This window comes from Anopheles arabiensis, chromosome 3, assembly GCF_016920715.1.
Source record: "Anopheles arabiensis isolate DONGOLA chromosome 3, AaraD3, whole genome shotgun sequence".
In the NCBI taxonomy this organism is placed as follows: domain Eukaryota; kingdom Metazoa; phylum Arthropoda; class Insecta; order Diptera; family Culicidae; genus Anopheles; species Anopheles arabiensis.
The window spans coordinates 74,932,086-74,959,328 of NC_053518.1; the positions used below are offsets into that span (position 1 = coordinate 74,932,086).

At 44.4% G+C, this 27,243-nt stretch overlaps 4 protein-coding genes across 13 annotated transcripts in view; 2 read left to right on the forward strand and 2 right to left on the reverse strand.

Annotated features, from left to right (window-relative positions):
• LOC120900105 (cytochrome b5 reductase 4) overlaps nt 1–23,471 on the reverse strand; it is a 57,515-nt gene extending 34,044 nt beyond the window's left edge. Inside the window, exons 1-2 of one of the 3 annotated variants that reach the window (XM_040306699.1) lie at nt 11,338–11,463; nt 7,776–8,593 (exon numbers count right to left, since the gene is read on the reverse strand). In XM_040306699.1, coding sequence (XP_040162633.1) covers nt 7,776–8,085 — 310 coding nt within the window. In that variant the 5' untranslated portion in view covers nt 8,086–8,593; nt 11,338–11,463. Of the gene's footprint in view, nt 1–7,775; nt 8,594–11,100; nt 11,464–12,194; nt 12,333–23,284 lie in introns of those variants that run through there. The other 2 variants (XM_040306700.1, XM_040306701.1) reach the window with 2 other exon arrangements.
• Nucleotides 14,151–21,751, forward strand: LOC120900106 (fatty-acid amide hydrolase 2-A). Of its 6 annotated transcripts, none has more exons than XM_040306703.1 (6): nt 14,151–14,360; nt 19,243–19,587; nt 19,662–19,881; nt 19,959–20,091; nt 20,158–20,417; nt 20,626–21,751. In XM_040306703.1, the coding sequence occupies exons 2-6, from the start codon at nt 19,270–19,272 to the stop codon at nt 21,411–21,413; spliced, it is 1,719 nt and encodes a 572-aa protein (XP_040162637.1). In that variant the 5' UTR covers nt 14,151–14,360; nt 19,243–19,269; the 3' UTR covers nt 21,414–21,751. The 6 variants fall into 6 exon arrangements, with proteins under 6 accessions (XP_040162637.1, XP_040162636.1, XP_040162638.1 ...); XM_040306702.1 differs by having other exon boundaries at nt 14,152–14,325; XM_040306704.1 differs by lacking the exon at nt 14,151–14,360 and adding an exon at nt 14,367–14,474.
• LOC120900108 (sentrin-specific protease 8) lies at nt 21,909–23,205 on the reverse strand. The gene has a single exon (XM_040306710.1). It carries the CDS (start codon nt 22,977–22,979, stop codon nt 22,326–22,328), a length of 654 nt encoding a protein of 217 aa, XP_040162644.1. The 5' UTR covers nt 22,980–23,205; the 3' UTR covers nt 21,909–22,325.
• A 2,366-nt stretch (nt 23,472–25,837) lies between the features above and the next one.
• LOC120903685 lies at nt 25,838–27,118 on the forward strand. 3 transcript variants are annotated; one of them, XM_040313249.1, is made up of 5 exons: nt 25,839–26,143; nt 26,217–26,388; nt 26,488–26,622; nt 26,724–26,856; nt 26,934–27,118. In XM_040313249.1, the coding sequence occupies exons 2-5, from the start codon at nt 26,292–26,294 to the stop codon at nt 26,998–27,000; spliced, it is 432 nt and encodes a 143-aa protein (XP_040169183.1). In that variant the 5' UTR covers nt 25,839–26,143; nt 26,217–26,291; the 3' UTR covers nt 27,001–27,118. The 3 variants fall into 3 exon arrangements, with proteins under 3 accessions (XP_040169185.1, XP_040169183.1, XP_040169184.1); XM_040313250.1 differs by having other exon boundaries at nt 25,859–25,934; XM_040313251.1 differs by having other exon boundaries at nt 25,838–26,388; nt 26,488–26,598.
• The last annotated feature ends 125 nt before the right edge of the window (nt 27,119–27,243 follow it).

Here is a 27,243-nt window from a genome sequence, read left to right on the forward strand (position 1 = left end):
TCGCAGCTACAACACCAAACACAACCCGGCCAGTCGATGGCGGGACAAACATTTGGGCTGGGCTGGCGCCGCGGCATATGATACGGCAAATTATACCAGCGCAAGGAAATGACTGCTCCATGCGTTTGATCCTCGCGTATCGTCTCGTCCTGGTAAGTTTTTTTTGTTGTTGCTGTTGTATCCCTCATGGAGTCCAGTGCCGAGGATGGCGGACTGCGATGTTTTCATTGCGAATAAAGAATGGTAATAAAATCGCAATAAATGAGTTGCGATTTATGTTTCTGCTTGATACCGGCGTATGCTTATGTTTTTCCCCTTTAGTGCACAAAGTACTGAGTGAGCAAAAGAGTTTTCGATTCACAGCTATTCGATATTCGGAGCAGTCAGTAGAGCGAAGGGAATTTTATTTGCATGAGGTTGAATGTGTAACTTTTGCTGGGTGTAGAACAAGTTTAAAGATTATAAAATATTTCAATAAATGACCTGTTATTTTGCTGCCTAAAGATACATGCTCTTACTGTAACAGTATGATATATGTGTACCAGTAAGCAAATATTCTGTTTATAATACCGATGTAACGAAGCATTGATCATAAATTTGAATGAAAACAAGAAATTATTCATTCCGATTTCCTCGGTGCGGAATGGTCGTTATTAATCAATGCAATTAAAACAGCTTACCATCTCACAATGTGTCACCCGAGCCGAATGCAACATTTTCATCCAATCAGTGCCGCTCGCTGCATATTAATGACTGCGAAATGGGTTCGCAGAATCAACGCGCTGTTGATTTATGCGCAACCAAGCACCGCTGCCTGCCACTCGGTATGTGACAACATAGTTTGTCGTACGTGCCCCGTCGATGATGCCATACTACGCGCGCTTGGCAAGCTAAATTTCCCCTTTTAATCGATTCTCGACTTCATCGGAGCCGTAGCTGGTGGGTTTAAATGTTGCGATCGATCGAAACACACAGCGTCGATTAAAAATAAAGGCAAGCTGTATAAATAACCCAATCAAACGTAATTTGATTCGATCCGCAAATGAAATAAACGATTTTCGATTGAGCTTTTCCGACGCTGGCTGGGCCTGGGGCTAAAAGCATTCTACCGCAGCAACATTGAGCAACAACCCACCTCGCTTTCTGGACGGTTAAGACCAGTCACGTGAGTCCAAAAATAAAAACCACTTTATCATCGCACCCGTCGTCCGGCTTTATGTTCTGCTACACATAATGTGAGGCTCATCTCTTCCTCTTGGAAATACCACTTGGAAATCCCTCCAGGTTAGAGTTTATGGGCTCGAGCTGGTTAGTGTGTCATCTCGTCCCAGCTAACGTCTCTCTTTTGTCGGTGCATAATTTTCGCAACACGTCCAGTCGTCCGAAGCGTACGTGGTTGTAAAACGAATTTGCTTGTTAATGCCACACAGCCCTCCGATGGTAAAATCGATAAGCATAATGTACACACACACCCACACACACATACATCCAGCACAGTTTCCGCTTGTGGGGTTTTAAAAAAAAAAAAAAGAACTCACCCAAACTCCCCAGAAGCAGTGGATTTCTCCTGACGTAAGACGATCAACATAAACCGGCAGATTTATGATAATGGCATGCGGTTGCCGGTCCGGGAGAGCAATTACAATTTTAGCCTCTTTCAGCGGGCCACCCCACACCGACAGCACAGAAATGACCCCCCAGGCCTACCGTTGTCTTCCATTGACTTCCACCCCACTGGAAAATGGCGCGGTGGAAGTGGGAAATTGACAGGGCAAAAGGATTATTTTCTCTCGTTTTACGCCCGTGAAAACGCGATAAGAAGGTTACTCACTCAACCAGTCCCCGCAGTGGCACCCACGCAGGCTGTCGGTGTTGTGCTAGGTTAGGATTCGGTTCTTTTCCTGCACTGTTGTTACGAGTTGCGTAACACAAGCGGCACACAAGCAGCATAAGCAGGGGACGGCAAGTGATTTCAGACGGTTGCGGTGGTTCCGAAACTGACTATCAGCCAAAAGCACATTGCGTTTTAATTATTAATTGGATGGTTTAATCGTGTGCTTTAAATACACTTTTCGCTTCACTGGATCGTTAAGGAAACAGGGAGAGCTTCAGGTGGCGGTAGAGCCAATGCCATTAAATTGATTCATTTGAGAGACACAGCCATTTAAGGAAAGGGTAATATTGTAATGGCACTGTTAATACATTTTGTGGTAAAATCATCCTTTTCTTAAGTAATAGATACAATCAGTGATGGGAAAAATGAAGTTTTTGTCGGAATCGAATCCGGGAAAGCTCCACAGTTTTCTGGGAATCGATTCCGGATAGTAGGTCCGGAATCAGTTTCCGGAATCGATTCCGGAATCGGCTCCGGAATCGTAATCGACTCCGGAATCGGAATCGACTTCGGAATCGGAATCCACTCCGGAATTGGTTCCGGAATCGGCTCCAGAAATGATTCCGGAATCGGCTTTGGAATCAGCTCCGGAATCGACTCCGGAATCGGCTTTGGAATTGGAATCGGTTCCGGAATTGACTCCGGATTTGACTCCGGAATCGGAATCGGCTCCGATATCGAATCCGGAATCGGTTCCGGAATCTAAATCGGCTTTCGAATCGGAATTGGCTCCTAAATTATAATCAGTTTCCAAACGGAGTCAGGTTCGGCATCGCCACAAAAATTGGGTCCAATCATCATACTACGTACTGATTAACCGCAAAAAATCAAAATTTACTTGTAAAAGATCCATTTTTATGGAGATTCCCGGACTGATTTCGCTTCGGAGTCAACTCTGGAATCGGCACTGGTGTCAACTCTGGAATCGGCTCCGGAGTCAACTCCGAAATCGGCTCTGGAATCAGATCCGGAGGCAACTCCGAAATCGGCTCCAGAATCGGCTGCGGAATCGGCTCCGGAATCGCCTCCGGAATCGGAATCGATTCGAGCATCCGAATCGACTCCGGAATTGATTCCGAACACGGAATTGGAATCGGGTAGGTCCGATTCCGAGCTCCCACCACTAGAAACAATTTATTTTTACTGTGTAATGAAATATCCCTGCGCATAATGTGTACTACTTTCATTATGTTACCTTGCTCAAAAGAGTGAGCTACCTCGTTTACTATTTAAATTAATTTTCTAACTATGACCCGAGTAGAACATTATTCATCATCCGGGTTTAATGTTCTATACAGTTTTTTCCCAGGTTACGCGAATATTGCGTTCCGGAGACATCCGTCTGAAGTCCAATATCAGGTTTTTTAGCCAAAATATAAGGAAGAACTTTTCACGATACTAGCCAGCTTTTTTATATGGAGTTTGATAGTTGGCGACTGAAATCATGTCAACACTCCGTACAAAACTACAAACAAAACTAGCCAGCGATTTACAGCCTAGATTATTTCAGCCACCAGGTTAGAATTCGATTCGAGTACCTGCTCGAAAAAATGTCAAAACAAGGTCGTGTTTTCATTTATCCCAAAGATGCATTAAAAAGAATTTTGATATTAGATTTAATACATTTTAAAACATCGTTCCAAACTAGTTATAGCCTTGATAAACTGGTCAATTAATCAGTTTAGCGAGTTGTTTGACATGAATTCTGCCGCCAACTGTCAAACATCTGTCAAAAAAAAAACGTGTAAAAAAGATGGCTAGTATTGTGAAACTATCCAAAATTTTTGAAACATACTGATTTGTAACATTATTTTGGTTATTTTTCTTATATTTTTACGGCTGCTACTGATGTAGAAGTTAGTTTCTGTGGAATTAAACCACACTCATATTATTGTCAATCATTTCTGAATTTTCATTTAGAATTCTGCTGTTAGTCATTTAAATAATTATTTCCGTGGCTCCTGTAACAAACATCAAAACCGACAGTGACATGAGACAGGTAGGATTATTCATAGCGACCGTGCAATATGTCTGGATTCGTTGGCATACGAGATTCGTCCCCCCACCAAAAAAGAATCATAAGAGCAGTGACACAGCGTGAGCAGAATAACGCATCTGTAGAACAATGTTGCATTAATATTCAAAGCATAGCAAACTCGCACAACTCGTACTCGGCTGCTTTGCGTGAGATTCATGCTAAAAATACACGGCGCCGCACACAGATGGCGCTCTTTGCAGCAACTGATCCACCCGGTGGCGGGAAGGGGACACACACTTTGCAGAGCGACGGGAGGGGCTCGCCAGCCACGTGGAGAATGTTTGAAGATTACAAAATAGCAATATCCGGCAACCGGAGCTTCGATTGCGAGCGAGACAACGGAAAGCGTAACGCGCTGTGACGGAACACCACAGCCGCGGGAAGGAAGTGATATCTGATTGCGGAAAGCGCAACACGTGCGGGAAGAAGCAAATCACCGCACAGGAATTGAATCACCAAAGAAATCAGCACCACCATCTTTTGTGCTGTGTTTACGATCAGCAAATTTGGGCGAGAAAAATTGAAATGTGGTTTTCAGCGCTTCATTTTATTCATTTTCTGTTGCGTATGCTTGTACTGTATGCTTCAGCGCGCGATTAAAAGATCTTTACACATCGTTGGCCTGTGTACACTGCTGAAGCTTTATTCTGAATTTTGTGGCGCTCCAAGATGCTCTCATGATTAATGGTAAGCTACCACAAATGTGACGACAGTGTGTCAAGAACACAAACACACGCACTACACCACACCGCAAAGAAGGTTCGCAAGGAAGGCTTAGGAGGCGTGCGGTGCGCCGCCAGCCAAGGAGTGTTGGAAAGCAATGCTTGCAGGTGTGTGTTCCGGGAAAGTAGACGCGAGTGCGCTCGTTTGCTAGAAGGTCGATAGACCTGCCTGCCTGCCTGCCGTCACCAACAACCCATTCCCCGTCCGACCGACAGAGGTTCAGATTTCTTCCGCAAAGGGGTTCGACCGTGGGGCGAAGGGGGATAAACGTACGTTTATCTGGCAACACCTTCTCAACCGTTAAAGGTTGACTTTTGTCGGCACAACTGATATGTTTGTTTTTGTGCAGCACCCTTTAATGCACGATCTAGCGGCGCGATTGGAAGGGTCCCGTGTTGTAAATATTATCTTTCCATTAACCTTGTTTAGTGCTGGAGCATTCGGTTGGATGCCTGCTGCGGTTGGGATTGGTAGCGCTGGTACGATGGTGTAAACAATGTTTCAAAGAAATGAAGAAACAACCCTGCTGGAAAAAACGCGTACTTTTAAAGTCGGATTGTGTGGGGTTTTTTTCTCTACATTCCATAATTATGCTCTCATAAAACATCGTTTAGTGGGAAACTTGCCACAAGAAACTTATTCTTCTGCACATATTTTTCTGCACAGCGTTGCGCGGCCAAACAGCAGTGCCCTGTGTCGGGCAACACACCACAGCGCCCTGAAGAACTTTATAATATTCTCTTCTCACTAGCTCATCTCAACCCAGCCACAGCACAGGCATGCAAAATAATCAATACACCAACAACCGAGCAGACTCTCATAAAGCTCGCCAGGCGGCACTATCTTCTACTATTATGCCCCCATATCTTCCCCTCGTCCGTCCGTCATGCAAGGCTCGCCCAAGGGGATGGTGTTACGCCGTGCGAGCAGGCACGAGCATTGGCGTTCTTTGCCAATCATATGGGGCGCACCCTGCTTAACCTTCCGTGGTGAATGGGAATGCGCTGCACAAGGTTCGTTATTAGCCTGCCGTTACAGCGCAACGCACCATGACCCATTAGGCTGGTGGAAATGATGGTGGCTATGCTGGTGGATGCAATACTTTGACGGTGCTTTTGTGAAGACACACGACGGGACCCGGTTATTGATAGGAGGTATATTAGACACTTTTGGATGGTGATGGTGATGCTGATGATGCCACTGCACGAGTTCATTTCAACAGTGCACATTAAAAGGGAACACAACGTGAGCCCAGCCAAGGGTACAACCATACACTCACACCCACACACATGTACTCAAACGCGAATGTGTTGGAGAGGGAGAGCTGAGTACACGCTGGAAGCTGTGCAGGATGGTGTGTTGTGTGTGTGTGTGTTGGCTTGGGTAAGGTTAGTTGTTTGCTTAGGTCAATGTTAGGACAGCAGCGAAAGGTTTAAGTTATTCATCACGTTTCCGGTCGAAAGGTTAACGCATGTTGTGTGCACGAGAGGCGCTTTCGAGCGTGCTTCGGTGCGGATGTAAACAGCACCACATCGTAGGTGTAGAAGCTGTAGTTGATAAAGCTGGGACGAGTCAATATGCAGCGTAATATATTTGTTCGTCGTGTATCATCAGGTGTGCCAGGAAAATTTAAAGTCTTTTTTTTAACAATAAACAAGCGCACAAATAAAATGAATATATGTAACAGTCATTATAAATAGTTTGAATAAAGTTTCAATATTCAAATAGATCAAATAGAATAGAGAGATTCGTTATAGTTTCATTTTTCATTTTTTTGGCGGTTCCGTGGCTACATCGTAGTTAATGCATCACGAAAGCCTTAGGAAAATAAGCCGGCATTATCACGTAGATCGATACAACTAATAGTGAAAGATTTTCATGTCTGATTCCATTTACTGGTAAGCACTCGGTATGATCACAAAATATGATTTATTTATTCCACTTCGTATAATTTCACCACTTCGTATAATTTTCAATAAGAAAATCCAAATGGTGGAGACGCCTGGTAGCTGATGAAAACTTCAGCATGTTTTACGTTTTCAGTTTGAAAAGTGTAATTTCGAACCTCCATCAACGCAACATGTGTTTTCTAAAATGTGTACGTAAGTGAACAGTTATTTTTTTACAGTTATAAGAATCATGATAATTTTACAAATAAATTAAGGAGAATTTTGATAATGGTAATATTACATCATATAAGCACTAGATAAAACCAAGCAGTTTGATAGTTTTTTGTGTGAAAAACTAATGAAATGAAATCAATTTTCAAGACATTGTAAACATCTCAAAATGCATGCCAACTTTTTACACTGCATTAAAATGTCCAAATTTGACTTAACAATTTCAATATTTTATAATTCGTTTAATTATATTTCTAAAATGCTTAAAATCGAATAATTTTGGAACACATTGTTTCAGATATTAGGTTAAATTTAGTAAACAAAACATTTGACTTACTGTCAAAACTTAGAGCCAAAAATTGATAGGCACTGTCAAAAATTAATGCCTTGTAGGCGAACATTGATGTCTTAGAGACAATAATTGGACAGTTAGAGCCCAAATTAAAGCGGCAACAAAATTCAGCAATATTCACAGAAACAGTGAATCACTTTGGCTATTTCTTAAATGAGCAAACAAAAAACGTATTCCAACCAGTGGCCATATGCAATGTACCTTGTGGAGGTCATGTGTGCTCAAGATATCAACAGTAACGAGCTTTACGAAGGCCTTCAAAACAATCTTCATAAATGATTAATTATTATTATTATTTATGCCAACTTACAGCAAGTCTATTCACACTCAAATACGATCAAAGATCGTATGGCGTAACTTATGTAAAAAACAAGCAACAATCTTCGTTTGTATTTCTTAGGATCTATAATGCATGCTCCTTTGTATTATTTTTTTAAATTTCAACATAAAATCCTAAAAGAGTAGTGAGAGGTAAATTACATAATCGAAATAATTCCACCACTTCAAACGCAGCTAGTAGGACCCATCACTCATCAGGATCACGAATATTAGGAGAAGAAAATACGCCCCAATCATGCACACTCCAGCAGACCTTCGCCTCTCGTTTCGAGCTCTCTACGATATCCAAACAAATCACCATTCACCTACCTTCATCGTCACATTCGACAGTGCCATCATCGCCGGCGGGTTCATTTTCGTCCAAATTCGCATCCTTTCCCTTCGGCGCAGCTTCCTCCCGCCGCTCACCAGTCACCAGCTTGGTGACATTTTTAATTTTCCGACCCCAACCCCCACCACTTCGTTTGCCATTCGTTGGCCCCGGTTCGTCAGCTTCGCCAGCTTCTTCGCGCATTTCGTCCACATCACACCCCGTCCTTCCACCAGCGTCCTCATCGGCACCGACAGCATTTTTCCCCTTGCGCTTGAAGGTTTTCAGCCAGCCGCACAAACTCATCATCTGATTCGCGTCCGCCCGATTGCACACGGCTTGGGGGATATAGCGCCGGACGAGGGTGTGTAGGAAACGAAATTTTCACGCCACCACAACCGAAGGATGACAAAGTGTCAGCGATACGCGAGCGTTTTACCCGTCGTTACTGACACGGTGCCGATCATCGTTGGTGCGCGTCCGGTATGCTGATGATGCTGACGGCGGACTACTAGGCAAAGCGGTTAACGGTTCGATCGATGTTCAAACGCGACGGACGTTTCAGATTCGTTACACATTTCCGGCCCGGCGCTGCACAGCTACCCCGTGGTGTACGATTCGATTCTCGCTCAGTGGGCACGTCGTGTGGCACCGGTGAAAGCTACGCTTTGTTCGCCGTACCATAACATTGCACACCCAAATCAACGTTCCCCACTTCGCGAAAGGATTTGATTTGTATTTTTATCACTTGACACTACCACCACTTGTCAGCCGCAGACAGTGTTCAAGGCCACTATGGTTATAGTACTACAGGTAGCTACATTCAGCAAATGTAAGCAAAGAATGTAAGGGATTTGTAAACATATTCATTCAAAAAATCGAGCAGATTTCGAGTAGTTTTAAAGCAGTTTACGAGCAGTACTAAAACAATACTAATCTACTAAACTCAAATAAGTGTTGTACTAAAAATACGAAGTAAGGACTGGAATATACGAAGCGAAACGTATTACTGTGATTTAACGCAGAGCAATGTACAAACATTGTAATTTTTTTATAAGTGTTTTGTCAATTAGAGTATCTTTACAGAGTTTTCAATTTCACTTTTGAATGTGCAAATTAATGTTCACTACCTCCAAGATGTTTTTCAACAGCTGTCAAATGTTGTATTTGCATCAGAATCATATTTCAGTGCACATGATTTTCAACACATCGCAAAGAACTGTTAGACTAAATCCTGCTTGAGATGTGTTGAAAATCATGTTGAAGAAATTAAATATTATTATGATGGAAATGCTATATCAGAGTTACAGGGTTTTCCAAGTCAGTTTCAAATGTAACCATTGCTATTCACCGCCAGCAAAATGTTATTCCACATCGAGCTGACATTTCTTTTCCATCATAATAGCTTTTAATTTCTTCAGCATGATTTTCAACACTTTAAGGAGCTGCTGCCATGGTTTTTCACCGGGTCATTTTTGAATGTTAACTTCATTATTTATCGCCTCCAAGATGATTTTCAACAGCCGTCCAATGTTGTATTTACAACACACATGGCCTCAAGACACCCATGTTCAAAGTACAATAACTGTTGAGAATATCAGTGAAATCCTCAGAAAATTGAAATATATACTATACAACTATCCTAGTTTAAGTTGAAATTATGAAGGTAAGACGAAATCAAAATATAAAATTAACCTCAAGGTTCGCCTGTAGACCACTGTGCGTCTATGGAAAAAGAACTAAATTTAGATTGGTCAAAAAACACTATTTACACTTTCTCTTTATAATCTCACATTCTGAACAAATGTTCTTTTTTCAATTCATCCATTAGATATGATAAAAGGCCATGGATTCCTCATCCTTAGTCATCTTTCTACCGCTTTGTCCCGCTTGATCAGTTATAAATTTAGACACTAATCAAACTAACGGAATCGAACGGAAATGGTGCCAGCATTTCCTGTAGCATTTTCATGGCCTGTTTGTCCATACCGAGCGCCGACACACGGAAACGAGATTTCATGCCGTTTTGCAATTCAATTCCAACCCAATCAATCATCCGGCCGGCTGAGATTTGAATTCCCTCAGTCGGTTTGCCGCGTCCGTCCCAGCTGTCCGGAGCAGTGAAAAAACCCTTTAGCACTCTCGGTGGGATTTGAGAGCGTGATTTCGTCTGGGGCTGTGCGGCGTGCACGAAATGCGAATTTCGGGATATGGTTCGGTGCGGTGGAATGGCCGACTGTGTAGCGGACGGACCCATTTTGCCCGAGGACATGTTTGATGACCATGAGTCGCCAGAGTTTTGTGAAGCACACGGAGCACACGACCAATGTTGACATAGACACTCACGAAACACACACTTATGGAAAACTGACCCCGGCGTGGTGCTAAGGCTGTCCTGAACGGTGCCTGAATTTGGACAGACACGAACTCGATGAACTAATTTCCAATCGTCGTTGAGCGGAAAATTGATCGCTTTTGGGTTGCAATTAAATGCATTGAGAGAAGAACGAGTACATTGATTTCATTGGTCCTTGTTACAAGTTACTGTTGAAAGCATTTGCAGCGTTTTTTAAGCAATAGAAGGTCAAACAATACTGCAAACGTTTCATTGGAATTAAAATTGTAGTATCCTATTTGATTATTATAACGTTTTCCAATAGCATCAAACCATTATTCTAATAATAAATTATATTTTTTTGTAATAATTTGAAATTTAGTTATGACGAAATTTGTCACATTCATTTTCATGTCAGAATTAACTGCAAATAAGGACCAAAAGTTTATACACAAACTTTCTGGTTGAATCGTTTTGCCAACACTACCAAAAAACTCATTCAAAGTTCCGAAACACGATACTTATCCCTCATAAAACGAGAGACTTACAAAACGGTAAAGTGCACTAGAAAACGCGCCACCGAAAAAACACGGATACGCGATGCAAGCTCGATGCACAAACGACGTTTGGCGCTGTTAAACGTAACCCGACCCAGAGAGTACGTAGAAATTCAATTATCCCAACACTTGACATTGCTTGATGTTGGCGCTTCCCCTTGCGCCGGTAAGTGCTTCCCGGTACAACACTTCAACCCGCTCTCTGGCCGCTTGGGAAATTCGAGCAGTGTTCCGTTTTTCTACGTAATTTTACCCTGGTTTGACGACCAGAAAAGCGCAAACCAAAAAAGGCACCGACTAACCGACACCGATAAAACAAACCGCAACGGCACACTAAAACGCGGATCGAAGTTACGTTCGCGTGTCGCGTACGGGCCGCCTGGCAGCGTTTTTCGGTGCTTTTTGGGGACGTAAACAACACAACTCACTCACACACTGCCGTACAACGTTTCGGCGGGGTTTTTTTTTCTCTCCCCCCGACAGGAAGAGACGCATACAAACACTGCAAACGAGCGAGCGGACGTGAATTTTACACAACACGTATCGCGGACAAGCACTGCCTTTGAAGCGCTTTTACATCGCTGGAGTTTTGGAGGATTGAGTTGCTACACAATGGAACGAGTGCGAGGTTTGTTGTAAGTACGGCAAGTGAACAAACGCCACCATTACCATCACCACACCACCGAACACCGAATATTCGATCGAACCGAGTTTCCAAACACCGACGGGCTGATGCTTCTTCCCGAGCTGTGATGCATCATGTCGACCGTCCGTCGTGAGAAAAACTGAAAACGCTGGTGGCAAAATTTTCCTCCACAGCACTGTTAGCGCGGCGTGTTACAGCTGCTGAGAGAGAGAATAAGCTTGACTGCTTGCGCTTATCGACTTCTGCGTGAAGCTTTCTCTCGCTCTCTCTGTCTCTCGCGCTTTTTCTCTCTCTCTCTATTTGTCGGAAAAGCGTTCTCTCCATGCTCGTGCTCTCAATACCCCAGTCACGTTTTGAAGGTTTTATCAATGAAAAGCTTTCCCGTGCGTCATGCGAGTGCGAGAGTGGCCACTCGGACGAGGACCGGAGGGATGGATGGGAAAGTTTCGATTTTCACTGCCCGGTCTGATGAAATATTCATTCCCGTTTCCCACCCATTCCCACCTCAAGGGGGGAGGGAAATGTTTCCGTCTCCTTACGTAGGCCGCAAGAAGTGAATGCATCACACACAAAACAAGCATCATCAATGGGGTTGTTTTTTGTACGGTTGCACCTTTTGTCCAACGTGGGATCAGGAGGCGAATGATAAGATCAAAGCTAGATTTGTGTGAGAGGGTTTGTTTTGCACTTTTTTTCAAGTATTCGCTTTGTAAGTTATTTGAAGTACGTAAAGAACAGTAGGTTTTGTTAGAAGATACAAAAACCACCTCCTAATTGCGGTGGGTTACTAGAGCGGCACTCATCGGGGCAGCTCGTGGTGGATGGGATTTCGTTTGCTTATTGACACAGTTTTGTTTGTGCAATCAGTTGCTGCACCTACCTGTAGCTGATCCGGACGACTGTTTGGGTAGCAGCAACGATTGGTTGACTGGTGACCGCATCGGTGATGTTGTTACATTCTTAACTTCTTTGTTAAGATTGGGAAGCTGCAGCTTGTCAGCGTTTTCCATGGTGTTTACTGCAAACAAAAACGAGAAAGAAATATTTTATTTAACATATTCTAACTCTAGTTTATTTTTAAGCAGGAATATAGTTTTTCTGTCGTTTTTTTTTATACAAAAAAGTTTCGATGAGCAACGTTCAATGCGTTGGACGCATATTTTATATTTGGACGGATATAAGTATAATTTGATTCATAACCACAAATATAGTGAAGTCTCGTTAAACAAAAAGCTTGTGAAAATACTTTTGTTTTGGAGAGATTTTATTATGAATATAAATACCCAGGCACTAAAAAAAATTAATTTTGCAAAAATCGTACATTCTAGTCAGCAGTAGAAGCTTCCCTACATTTGTGTTTCTACGTGCTCAGAAGAAATTACTTTCGTATTGTTCGCAACTTTTTAATACTGCAATAATTTGTAGCTAACTCACCAATAGTTCGCATTTTCTGAGCATTTATTTGGCTACAATGGTTGTTTTGAATTGAGCAATCAACTAAATAACTGATTTTAATATTTAAAAACACTCGTTCCATACAATTCTTGCACGCAAGTTTTGACCATGTGCGGCCCACTGTGAATTGTTTTTATTTTGGTTTTGACAATTTCAAGCCGGTTTTACAGGGCTCGCTGCTAGTAAATGCTAGCGACACTTACTTTAAGCTGAAATTATACTTCTAAGACTATTTTTTAACGATTTTATTATTGATCAAAGATATCGGTTTTGCTAAACATAAAAATTTTCTGAATTTCTTTACCTTTAATTTTTTACTATATCTGTTTTTCTTAACATTACAATTTTGTTAAGGCATGTTGTTCCAAATGATGTAACATTATCATTGCATGTTGTTCCAAATGATGTAACATTAGCATTAATTATCTGTCAATAAACGATGTATTGAAAATACGACTAAAACCGTTAAAACACTAAATGAAATTTTTTAAAAATCGAGCATGAAAATGACACAGTTATCAAGAGATTTGACACATAGCGAACGATGGCCAGTCTTTTTTGTTGAAGATTTTAAATGTATAGCTAATGGATTGATTTTAGCAAAACATACACAAGCGCCACAGATTAAACTTAAACGACTGGAAAATAAAATATCCTTAGAATAAAACGAAAGTTCCATAGCTTCAATGGTTAGCTCAATATATGGCGTATTACATCTCATCATTATATTACTGTCCTTTTCTTGCAATGTATTTCGATATGTTTCATCTAATTATGACCTATATAGTCTTCCAACTTTCCGAGCAAAAATCCATATTAATTGTCGTGTGGTCAGATACGTGGGTATCAACACCAACGTCAATTACTCTAATCTCACTTGCTTCAATGCTGGTGGTTTCCATTGGAATTTAGTATTTGAACAACCGTATCGCCGTTCTAGTTCTAGCGATGCATAACCTCAATATATTCCGTTTAGGTTGAGAGCTTGAGTCGTTTAGAACCCGTTTAGTGGTCGTTTAGTGGATTTGTGGCACTTGGGAATGGATTCATTCTAGCTCGAAAAGCTAGAAGGCTATATAGGTCATGATTAGATTAGCATTGCTTGAAAGGGACAGCAATATAATGATGAGTTATAATACGCCATCTATTGAGCAAGACAGTGCCATATTACTATGGAGCTTTCGTTTGAAGTTATGGAGCACATACTAAACGATTGTTTATTATGGGAAAAATAATCTATAAAAAAATAGTCAAAAAAGTAAAATAATAAAACTAAGAAAAATAAATTGCATCAATCCAAACGCGTAATTTAAGCCGCACGAACCCTGCACTCTGTACCATTCTCGCGCGATTGCTGTCAGCCACGGTCCTCCGTGCACACGGCCATTTGACAGCCGTCGTTCGGCTCGCAAACAAAAGGCAAACGCAACTTGGCGCGGACGGTCGATCGTCACAAACAACCCGTACACAGCGAGCCCTAACCAGTGTTGCTTGAAACTCGCACCAGGTCCGGCCTGATAACGGCAAACAACAATAGTAGCCGTTTTGGGGTGAAGGTTAGTGTAGTGAACCAGCAGTGACTAACAAAACGGTGACTAAATAGGGCGTTAAGTGCGACCGAATGCGTCAGAGCGGCATATAATGTGGTTATCATCATCATCATCATCACCTTCATCATCATCATCATCATCATAATTCGCTGAAGGTTTGCGTCTCTGGTGCGGTTTTATAAATAGTTTATTGTTTTTGTTTTGGATGCGATTAAGCGATGGCCACGCACAAATTGTGTATTACAACAAAACGCTCGATAACATTCCAGAATTGATGGCAAGAAAGTTAGTGGTCGATCGATTGCTCAAGAGCGCGCGCGGGCGTTAAATGTTTTGTGTGTGTGTGTGAAACGATTTCATAACTAAAACAAGGGGACACGGTGGGCACTGGTGTAACGACGACGAAGCCAGCTGGATGGACTCAAGCACTTGTCAGGTCCGCGTGTCGTCGGTGAACAGAACAGGCACACAGTACAGACCGACAAGCAGCATACAGACACACACACACACGGCTGGTTAGTCATTACCCGGTCGATGTCGTCACTGCACACATAATCGGGGTAGAGGCACCACAATTCGTCGTCAGCAAATTTCTGCCCGTAACAACCGGCACCGTGTTACGGTTGTGCGAAAAACCGGTTAAAACAATCATTCGACCGACCGGTGGGGTACACAGACACCACCCCTCCGTCACACACGGCCAGCGGCGCCAGCGACATCACCGAGACGCTTGAGTGGAGAGCGGCAGCATGCTATGAAAGAGCGAATCAGCTGCCTACACAACGACCGTGCGCGTTCCGCGGGGAGCTACTTGTTGCTTCTTCTTCTGACCCTCATACATAATTCGCACCCCCTTCCGCCTCCTCCCTCGTCGTGTGTCATGTGTGTTCGTGGACGAGATATTGCGAGCGACGCGTGGAACACCGGCCAGATTCAAAACCGCACAAACGAGCGCGACGAAGCTCTCGCCCCAAAGAGGGCGCAAAAAAGGCGGATCCACCGAAACGCCGACAATGATGACCTTGAGGTGCAGAAACCTTGAACCGGACTTGATAATTTATGCGAGCTGCTGCTGCTGCTAGTGCTGCTGTTGCTTTGATGAGATAGCCGCGTCGTGCCCCGTGGTGTCGACGTTTGAGAAGCATTAAAGCACACCTCTCCCCACCACGGGCGGGCGACAAGAGAAACCCTTGATAAAGGGTAGGGGGAGAGAATGTAGGCAAAGGTTCAAGGTTTCGCACGCTGGTTTAGTGAGCGAGTTTTCGATAGCATTCGATAAAAGCTCCTCCAGAACCGTTGGTGATGTAACCGGTCGCCGTTACGAACTGGAGAAGAGGACCGACACGACCGAGAGACAGTGGGTAAAAGCTGTGAGAGCTGTGGAAGCGAAGGAAAATGTATGAAACGGTAGAAGGCAACCGGGGGAGAGATTAGCTGCTGCCAATGTCCGAGTCGCCATGCGCCCTCGAGGTTATGGAATTAGATAAACAGGAAGTAGGAAGTCACGCAGCGTTTCAAACACAAACACAACGCGCGGTCGTCGGGTTGGAATGGGCGAAGACACTGGCCCAGTTACTCTCTTATTAATACACAATCAATCGAACCGAGTGGTCGAACCGGTTTCGTACGAGGGTTCATATTTTCTTTGCATAATTCATTCATGCCACAAACCATTTGGGTTGATGAAAGGGTTGCTGCTACTAGCCTCCCACCCAACCCGCTAGAAAATATTGTCCCACATTGCTTTGTTCACGGCAGTCGATCGATGGAAGTGTAAGTGTACCCCCCTTTGATACAGAGATAAACATGGCGTGTGCAAGCACCACGCCGCCACCCACCGAGCAACGGCATATGAGCGATGGGCTGACTTGTTCTGCTTCCTAAACCGAGCGGGCGATAAGCGGGAAATAGTCGCCTGGTGCTATCTGCTATCTAATAAAAACCTGCGAGTCTCGGTTTACTTATCGCGCGCTGCCATACGAATGCAACAACCGTGGCCGGCATTAGATGATGTGGACGTACTCTGATACATAGCGCGGTTTAGCGCTGTGTTAGAATATCGCACACTGGTGTGTGTCTTCTTACGCCGTCGAACAGTACGTAGGGGGAACCAGAAGCTTCTTCCAGCTGGCCGTGCAATTGAGCACGACAAGCTAAATGATTGCTCGTACAGGGAAACAAGTGGTTAATTATAGCGTCTTGCAGTTTTTTATTGAGCGATGATAGATTATGAATAGGTTGCGAGCCAGAAATGGGTAACAGAATTTCATAACGCTTCTTTGGGTAGCAGCAGCTACAACTGATACATAAAGCTCTTTCCCATCGTATTACTGATAAGTGGACTCAGTATCATTTTATTTGCAATATTTATCATTCGGTCGTCGCTCACGACGACAATCGCACCGCACCACATGGTGAAAGTGGTTGTTTGCATGGGGATGCGGGGATAAGGGATCCCATTGCGCAATGTAGCGAAGTAGAGAAGAAGATGGATGGAATAAACCGCAAAAGTGCTGCGCCCTATTTTCTGCCCCTCACCCCTGTGAGATACACGAGTTGTTTGTTGCCGGCTTTGCAAAGTAAACGCACCTTTCTTCCACGTTGCTGAAACGAACGCGGTGACATCATTCGCGATAAATGCTGCTAAAGGGTGTTTCGTTTGAACTTTGGCCGGCGTAGGATGAACGTATTTGTTGTTTTTTTTGTTATTGTTACAATTAGAAGTGCGTTGTAATATCTGGATTTAACGAGATGATTGTTTGTATGCATGGAGAGAGTATCTACAACATGTTTTGTAAATATTGCTTACAGAGGTTTTCTGGGGTTCTTAGCAGTTGTGGGACACATGGCAACCTTTTTGGATAAATCCAATAGGAATTTCCAATGATCCTGGAATTTCCAATGACCCTGAAATTTCCAGGAATTTCCAAAAAATGTGCCATAGAGTTCAATTCACCTCGCTTAAAAAAGAGTAAATAAAGAGTCCCACAACAATGAGAACCTCTCAAAATCCCTGTAATTCCATGATCCACAAACAAGCGTCTGAAGATCACTTGGAACCATACTCAGTTGATTATATAGATGCATTGATTTAATTTAACATTTAGATGTGACTTCCTTGTGTTTCTCGAAAAGTTTTAAATGTAATCCAAAATTTATTTTTCGTGAGTGCAGTCAACCCTCGTTAATAGTCGTATAAGAATCAAATAATTTTGATAGCCAAACAGTTAAAATGTTAAACATATATGAAAGTTATGGTTAAGACATGGTCGTTGGATTGTTCAAAGATCTTGCTTTAAAGACATTTTTGCCTCTAAATGTGGGTAGAATTTTCGTTAGCTTTTGCCTTTGTGTCCTTGTTTTCGTGTGACTCTTATTCTTGTAAGTGTAAAAGAGCATTAAACACAGTCTTTAATATTCCTATTTCCTTGATGTTGTAGTTGTTTCAATGTTTAAATAGGGTTTGAACCTATTTCGCCTCGGTCCCTTTCGCCTCTGATAAGTTGTTTTAGGTAACTTAAACCTTGCTACCACAGGTGCATCAGACTTGATCTGGTTAGCCAAATCTATCCTGAAGTTTTCTTGATGTATATGCAATATGTAAAGGTCGTTGACCCGTCATGTGGTGTATACATTTGGACAAACAATAAGGTAACATTGGGTACACCATTAGCCTTTTTGATCAAAAATGAACCATCAATGTTCCTAAAGTAATTACCGGTAATAGCAATTACGCAAATGGTGGCTGATGAGCCAATTAATAAATCATTATAATTAACGATGTCATCCGATAGAACTGTATCAGCAATCACTTGAGCTACTTTGTTTTGATGAGCAACAAGCAAAAGGACTAGAATTAATTGCAATATTTTACAAAATAATTAACGGTGCACGTTTATAAAACAAATCCTCCAAATTTGCACACTCAATTTGAAAGTATTCAGTATTCAGTATTCAAAATTCAAGAATTATTTGTGAAGCAACTTTTGGAATTGATAGCTAGCATAAATGAAGAATTCTGGACGGAAACAATATTCAGAAACACCCTGTTTACGAAGGAGCAATGTAGAAGATCATATGTTTCAAGTTGAAAGTGAATGGTTAAAAAGCAACCAGTGTAGTTCCACATTATGCACAGACATCGCCAAATGTGGAGATCATCAAAAAACTTGCATACATTCCCGTTAAATTGAATGCATATCGAAACGCACCACGCCGAAAGGGATGGTAGCATGAGCAACACACTTTTCCACGCACACGGATGGAAGACAGATTGTGCTCGTGTTGGTAGGACAGCCAGACAAAGGCAAAACTGGCATTCACTCGCTAGCGACTGGGCGACTTTAGGGTCGAGACTCTTTATATTTACACTTTTCTTCCCCATTTTACCCAACCACCGACACCAAGAAGTAGTATGTGTGTGATGGTGTATGGGAAGTTGATGTTCCGCTTTGACGATGCACGAACAGAGCGACGGTGGTATCGGTTTTGTGCCACTTTTCCAGTGGACAATCCGGGCGGTGGTACACACACACTCTCTTTCCTGTTGCAGTTCGCAAACTGCCGATGCCGGCGGTTAATTGTGTCGTTGCAATCCCTTGGCTGCTATTATTAGCCCCCGCAAGAGACAGAGAGAGAGCAAGTGAATGTGACCGAAAGACATTCGGTCACAGTGTGGAAGGGCCAATCGGCTGCTTGAAGTGATTGTTTCGCTTCGGCTTGCGTTGGAAGACGTGCAGAGGGCAACTTGTTGCCTAAGAAATTATTCTTTTCGATATATCTTTTCGTGAGTAAGAGATTCGTGAAGGTTTCACTACATTTAATCCATCGAGCGTTCCCATACCCTATTAAAGAGTTATTAAAATGCTCAACACTTTACGTGCTTAACGTAATTTTGCTTCGTCTTTTTGACCCCCTTTTCAGCAACCCACGTCGACGACCGACCCACCTATGAGAGGGGAGGCCGACAAGCTAAAGCACAAGGCCAAGAACTTCCTTCGCACGCTGGGCGCATGCGGAGCCGGTAGTGCAACGCCGAGCCACGCCAAAAGGATGGACGCGCAGACGAAGCAGAACCTGCTGGAGCGGCGCAAGGCACGCTCGCTGCTGAAAACGGTCATCAACGTGGGGCACAAGTTTCTCGTCCTGCTCGTCCGATGGTTGTCGCGCACGATCTACGGCGAGCACGGCAAGCGGATGCCACCGATCACCAACCTCATACTGATGGAGTCGGCCACCTCGCTCGCGACCAAAATTCGCACACGCAAGGTAAAGGGTGTTAAGCGAAGCTTCGCCACAAAGTGTCTTATGAGCCTAATTACCTTTTAACCTCCCCACCACAGCTTACAAGCGTGGAAGTAACGCAAGCCTTCATTGACCGGTGCCGGGAGGTGAACCCGCTGCTCAACTGTGTCGTGGACGAGCGGTTCGAGGCGGCCCTGAAGGATGCCGAGCGGGCCGACAAGCTGATCGCTTCCGGCACGATGACCGTCGAGCAGCTGGAGCGCGAAAAACCGTTCCTCGGCGTACCGATCTCGACCAAGGACTGCATACGGGTGGAAGGTACGGGAAGGCACCACACAGGAGTGGGTCGTAGTGTCGCAGGGAAATTAACTCTCTCAACCCCCATTTTGCCACAGGTCTGCTGCACACGTCCGGCATCTGGAACCGGCGGAACATACGCGGCGACAAGGACGCCCGGGCAATGGAGCTGATGCGGCGTGCCGGTGCCATACCCTTTGCCCTCACGAACGTGTCCGAGTGTTGCATGTGGTGCGTAGTGGCTTTCTCAAACATTATGACTTCTTTAACTTCGACTTTGTTGTATTTTTGCGACAGGTGGGAAAGCGTCAACACCATTCACGGCCGCTCGCGAAACCCTTACGATGCGAATCGTATCGTAGGTGGATCGAGCGGTGGCGAGGGATGCATACAGGCGGCGGCCGCTTCTCCGTTCGGGCTCGGGTCCGACATCGGTGGTTCGATACGCATGCCCGCCTTCTTCAACGGCATCTTTGGCCATAAGCCGACCAAGTTTGTCGTCTCGAACGAGGGCCAGTACCCGGTGGCGCTGTCAGAGGAGCAAAACTCATTCCTAGGTACGATAAGATATATTACATTGCCCGTTTTTTTTATTAGCCGACCCCAAAGCATCAAAGGTCGTTTACAGCCCGCTGCGTTGGTGCTGAAGTGCACTCAGCTGTAGGTTTAACGACACTATATCGGTGTAAAGATAAGGAGGGGCGATTCAATCACGATGGAATGACGATGCGTAAATTGACAATTTCCCTTCCCTTTCTTTCCCAGGCATCGGTCCAATGTGTCGCTACGCAACCGATTTGAAACCGATGCTGCGCATCATTGCGGACGAGAACGCACCGAAGCTGCGCCTGGACGAGCCGGTTGATCTGAAGCAGGTTAAGTTCTTCTACCAAATCAACGACGGTGGCGCCCACCTGGTCTCGCCCGTCGATCTGGACATACGGGACGCGATGGAGAAGGTGATGGCACACTTCCGCGCGACGGTCAAGGCGGAGGTGAAGAAGGTGTACCTGGACAAGCTGCGCAAGTCGGCCCCGATGTGGCTGGCGAACATGAAAACCCCGTCCAAGGTGGGCTTCGACTCGCAGCTCGCCAATCTCGAGGGCGCCATCAATCCCTGGCTCGAGCTGGCCAAGTGGCCGCTGCGCATGTCGAACCACACGCTGATCGGCATACTGACCGCGCTGACCGAGCGGGGAGGGGTCAAGTACGGCTCGGCCGAGTACCACCACTACGTGCAGCAGAAGCAGGAGCTGGTGAGCGAGTTCCGCGACATGCTCGGCGAGAATGGGGTGTTTATCTATCCGACCCACCCGACGGTAGCGCCGTACCACAACGAGCCGCTGATCCGGGCGCTTAACTTTAGCTACACCGCCATCATTAACGTGCTGGGGCTGCCGGCCACGGCCGTACCGCTCGGGCTGGGCCGCGAGGGGCTGCCGGTGGGGCTGCAGGTGGTGGCGGGCGTCAACCAGGACCGGCTGTGTTTGGCGGTCGCCTGCGAACTGGAACGTGCCTTCGGCGGGTGGGTTGCGCCGGAGGTGAAAGCGTAGACTGTGTATTTCTTTACATACTTAAGGAAATCTATTGCAATTTAAACATACAAAACAAAAACAAAACAACACGGGACTGGATGTGCAAAGCCCGCAAGCACGACGACACGGCACACGTGCGCGCGGGTGCTGCCGACCTGGTTTTGCTTGCTCGAGCAAACAAAACACGTTGGTTGTTCCAATTAAAACGAACAAGAGTATAAGAAGGGTACAGAGACAGTGCGTTATTTTCGGGCAGAGGGACGTGATTTTGTCTGTTTTTTGGATTGATCTATACCGCAAGGAAATGTTTTATCGTATGGGATGAAAATAAATTCTACAAATTGAAAAAAAAAGCATTCGCCTATTGGGTGCACCATGGTGTGGTTGTATATTTTGCAAAGAAAATTATAATATTTATATTATTTTTTAGAGTGTAGAAACTCGAAAGCATGCATAATAAAGCAGCATGTTTCATGAAACGGTTTACAAAACAGAGAGCATATTGGAAAAATATTTGGATTTTTTAATATATTTCTTTATTGTAGAAAACTATACGGGCGCTATAGTAAACGCTTTGCGCCACGCTATGCAGCAGATCAGTGGTTGAAATAAATAGTAAAAATACTAACACGCTACGCTTGAATAGGGAACCGAATTTTTAAAATCAAAATGTGCTATTCAAACACGCTTCCCCTTTACTGGTTGTTAAGGTTGAAGACAGAACAAAATCGCATCGTGCAAGATCGTGCACATAAAAATACCCCTAACACGCTACAGCCAAACGTTGTGCAATGGAAAACGAAACGGGCGCTCGGGAACGACCAACCAATCGCGCTATAAATCTCTTTCAGCCCTCAACACGAGAAGAAACAACCATTTTACTGCACCGGTAACATCATGTGACCGATTGGCGGAAATGCCGACTTTCGGTTACTTAATTCTACCGCCCAGCGCTAAAATGATGCCGAGCAGCTCCTCCCGCTTCGACCGTATCACATCGTACCGGGCACTGCGGACGCCCTCGATCCGGCCGCTCTTGCGTATCTGCTGCGCGACCGCATCGACCGTGCACAGCACGTGCACGCCGCAGTCGTACCCGTTGCTCTGCTGCAAACAGTCGCCGGTGCGTAGCAGCGCGTCCGGGCAGTGCAGGGCGCGCTTCAGCACCGCCACCAGCTGGCGCGCGTACTCCGCGTTCGCGTTGCGCGACGAGTCAAAGTGGTAGAACGCTTGCTCCGGGCGGGAAAACACCAGCAAACTCCAGTGGGAACCGCCGGCCCGGTCCGCCGCCTGGTTGTCGTTCAGCGCGAAAAACACAAACGTTCGCTGGTGGGCCCGCAGCGGCTCGAGAAATATGCCCACCTCGTCCTGCGCCACCATCCGGATGCACTGGGTCACCTCCGGGCTGACGAACAGCAGGTCGTGCTCGTTCTCAAAGATGTGCTTCTCCAGGTACTCGAAGTAGAAGGAGATGATCTGATCGTTCAGCCAGTACGGACCCTTGAGCAGATCGACGTCCGACAGGCGCAGGCAGGACTCGTGGTAGCTGAGCGCCACTTCGTCGTGCCGGTGGTGGGAAGACATCTCTGTGTCGGCGTCGGGGTAAATAGAGAAGGAGCGAGCGAGTATCTGTCTCTATTCCACAGCCTACAGGCACAGGTCACGGTAGCAGGTCCCGGCAGGAAGCAGAAGCCCGTTTGGCCACACAATTTGTTACGAATATGGTGCGAAATTTTTCTTCACCTCCTGACACTTGGCGGTGTTCCAAAACAGATCAAAACAAACACCCCACGACGACGATGTCATAACAATCACGGCACAGTGCGTGTGACAGTTCGCGTCGGCAGGGAGGAAAAATATTTTTACGTAAAATTGTGCAAAACACTTACCCCGTTTTTTCTGAGGCAAACTTTCGATAATTGATAGCACTAAACACTAGGTTGTACACACACGAATATTTCACTGCCGACACACGCTAGCAAACGCACGCAATGCACATGAGTACGCGAAAAGAGCGCGTAGAAAACGGATAAGAATTGCGAATGTGTTTTCATCAAATCAATGCCCGTGCTGTTTTGAACAGTGTGCACCGCGAGGGACACACGAAATGACAGGTAAGGCGGGTTTGTTTTTAACGAATGTTTGAATAGTGTATTTTTAACGAAAGAATTTTAAATTAATACTAAACCACTGAATAAAAAAAGAGTGGTGCAAACAACACACTCATAAGCCCCTATTTTAATATATTTGTGGTAAAAGCTATTCGTTAAATATTTGAAATTATTTGAATTTTCTAAAACGGTTGAATGGCACGTAGAAGATTATTTGATGTAACTGCGTTTTTCTGATATCTCCATCCAATTTTCATGTACTATAATTTGTTTGTGTGACATTCAATTTGAGTATTAATACGGCTAGCTAATGAAGTTACTTATATTAATGTAAATTCACAGGGATTTTCTCGTAGACAATATTATCCTTTATTTTATTTATTTATGTTTCAAAATAATCTGTACCTAAATACAGCGCTAACGCTATGTCTGATTAACAAATTTCTTTTTTTACTAAGTATTATTCTAGAAATATGTTTTCATTTTTAACACTAGGTATTCTGCAAATAGTCTGAACATTTTTATAAATGAATGTGCCTTTTCGGATATCAAACATCCTCGTTCTGAAATAATAATAGACTTGAAGATTCACTGTAGCAAAGGAAAATAAAACATCTTCCTAATCATACGTTCTCTTACGAATCCTTCTTGGCCATGTTCGAGAGGAGAATTTTCATAATGAATTTTTGCGCTATATGCGTTGGAAGACAATGGAGGAGCCGATACAACGACGAGCTGTGCTACGATCTTATAGCTCGTTTGTACTATACCAATGACCCTCTGTGCTATTAAGCTATTAAATTACAAATATGTTTAATAGCTGTTTTAGAATCCATGACATGACATTTAGATCCATTACGTTACCAGAATAAATCGCAACTCTGAGAAACGTCTTTCACAGCATAGCATAGTTTCATGTATAAGAATAACTATTGAATATATGCCATTGAAATCAGATACAATAGAAAGAACAAATATTTAGATTTAAAAAAAAATACAAGGACAAATATGGCAGGTTCTTGTTTGTCTTGTTATATGATATCTTCATGCTTTAACGTAGAGTCTACTACTCACAATACTTTCCCATCTGTTAGTATTACCCGAAGTAGAGCATTAGTTGCGTAAGCATTTGCAACACTTGCGTTTCACTAGCAGTGAGTGAAAGAGGTCATCGCTATTTCAATCAGTAAACCACTTCCGATAGGTAGCGTCCTCCAGATGGCTGCACCTAGTATTGTTTAAATTTACGCACAAATCAAATCGGCTTTCCATCTATGCGATTAGCAGCACCTCTATCTCTCGCTCTCCTAGTACACGCATGATCCTTAACCTAAATCTATCAGATGGCGATCGGCGAAGTAGCTTATGTGCGCTTTTTTTTTTAAATCATCCCATATTTTGATGTTTGTCTTATGATCAGTTGTTTTGGGACTTCATTCTAGACCGGTTATAACCGGTACACGAGCAGAAAGGGAATCAAGCCACTATCGTGCTGGTAGTGCAGTTTTTGCTTGATGTTTGCAAACCGCTCTAGACGAAAGGTTATCACGGCCACTCTGAAAGGGCGATGCGAACCATGAATTACGCGATGAACAGAAAGCATTACTATACGTGGCTAACCGTTCCATTATGGTGTGTGAAGAGTTCTAAGCATAAAATTATAGTGCGACAGTAGTGCAATCGATGATAAGATTGCACGCACGCGCTTTATCACAAAACTAATGTTGTTGATCGACACGTTTGCGAGTGGGGAGCATTTTTTATTGCATTTATGTGTTATTTTGCAGGGTTTTTTCGAATTGTTTTCGCTAACCTGACCTCGGGGCTGCTCGTGCCGCCCATTGCACACGATTTGCACTAAATTAAAACCAGTGCGGACGTGAGAGTTCAGTGCGTGACCCTTTTGCCTCCATTTGCATTGTACTATGGAATCAACAAAACCTTTTTGCTTCTTCCTCCTGGTGTTCTGGAAGATGTTACGTCTAATGGCAATAGGGATGGAAGCCGATCCGACGAATGAGCAAACATTGCACAAATACACTGCTCCCGCTCGAAACTGATAACAGCCCTATTGTATGTATGTATGTAATGTATTGTGATCTGTCCAGGGCGCGGATCCTCCGATCCATCCCTGTCTCGATCCATTCTGCACCCGGCAGGGGCTTCTTTCGATGATAACCTCCGCCCGTCCGACTACGGAACTTGGGAACCATCCGCATTGATAAGGGTGTCGGGTATTGCGCGTGTCGGTGTGTGTGCCCGGTGGCCCCCGATCTGTTTTGCTGTGGCTGTGTGCATCATCCGGATTCGATCATAAAAGCCGACCCGGACCAACAGAAACTTTCCAGTCGTTGCTCGTTCATCGATCGTTACGACCAGAGTCACATTTTGCCTCAGCGCATATGAAATCCGCTCCGATTCCGTGCAAGTAATTGCCTGTCTGCGTGTGTGTGTGTGTTTGAGTAGTCGTGCGCAAAGACATTGATGTCAATGTGTTGTGAACGCCAGTGTGTAGATGCCAGTGTGTGACTTCCCGTGACCCGAAAGACCTGCAGGGCTGCTTTCGACGCATCGTATCTGTGATTTAGGAGGCGGAAAAACAAGTGTCCATTCTGGGACCACGTGGTTTTGCGCTCGGTAGTTGGGGTTTCCACATTTTCCGGACCTCTCAATAAGTGAACTGCTCCTGCTTGTGATTTTTACTCTACAGTGATAAAGAGTGCCCCGTACTTCGTTCATCGTTTCCGAGCCCTGAACTCGTCCACCCGTGGCCTCCGGGAACTGAATGGTTAGAGAGCAACGGTGTAGCGGAGGCAGTGTGAATTATTTCCAGCTTTTCAGCTCGTTCAGTTTGGTGACCACATTGTTCGACCTTTACGAAGGTACGTGATATCAAACCTGCGTGCGATCGTGAGCGATCCTCGAAGCTTGATTACGATGGCGATTTAATGGTGCCCATGTACGACTCTCCTTCTCCTTAGATTGCAGCAGTATGGCCTGTCTTCCTCAGTCAGCGTTCGCCGTGCACAAGATCAGGCAGGCACAGAACGAGAAAGATCTCACCGTTGCACGCATGACAGGTGACAAGCAAGGTCCGAGATATTTGAACAAGAATAGTAAGTCCCATCTCCTCCGAGATGACTCACTGCCCACTGTGATCTAGCATGATCGTAGCGCACAAATCGCTTTACCTCTCCGCTTTCGCTCCACTCCGCAGCTCTCGATCTGACGCCGGTCAAGTATAATGGCAAGCTGATGAACAGCATCTGGGGTCTGTACAATCGCTACTCGCCCCATAACTTCAAGAAGAACAATGGATCGTTCGGTGGTTTCTTTGGCATGCAACAGCCGTGAGTATTCTTGCGATGCGTTTGTGTTGGCCTGGTTTACTAAAATGATTTTTGCATGCCTGTTTCCTTTCCGGTAGATTTGCTGTTGCATGCTCTCCGATGGAGAAAGAACTACCGGTACCCAATCCAGCCGACCAGAATTAGATTGGATTATGATATGTAGCCGATTCTCGCTGTTTTCTAGACTAATAGTGTGTAGAATCCTAAATGTGATTTAGATTGGAAATAATAAAAGATTTATTCTTTATTTTTTAAACCTGAAGTCTTGACTGTTGCTGTCGGAGTATTTGTTTGAAATGGCCTGTACCATCGCCAAACATGATTGAACACTTGAGACTTGTGGTCTGATCGGCTCAAAACAACAATTCGCAAGTATTTTGATTACAG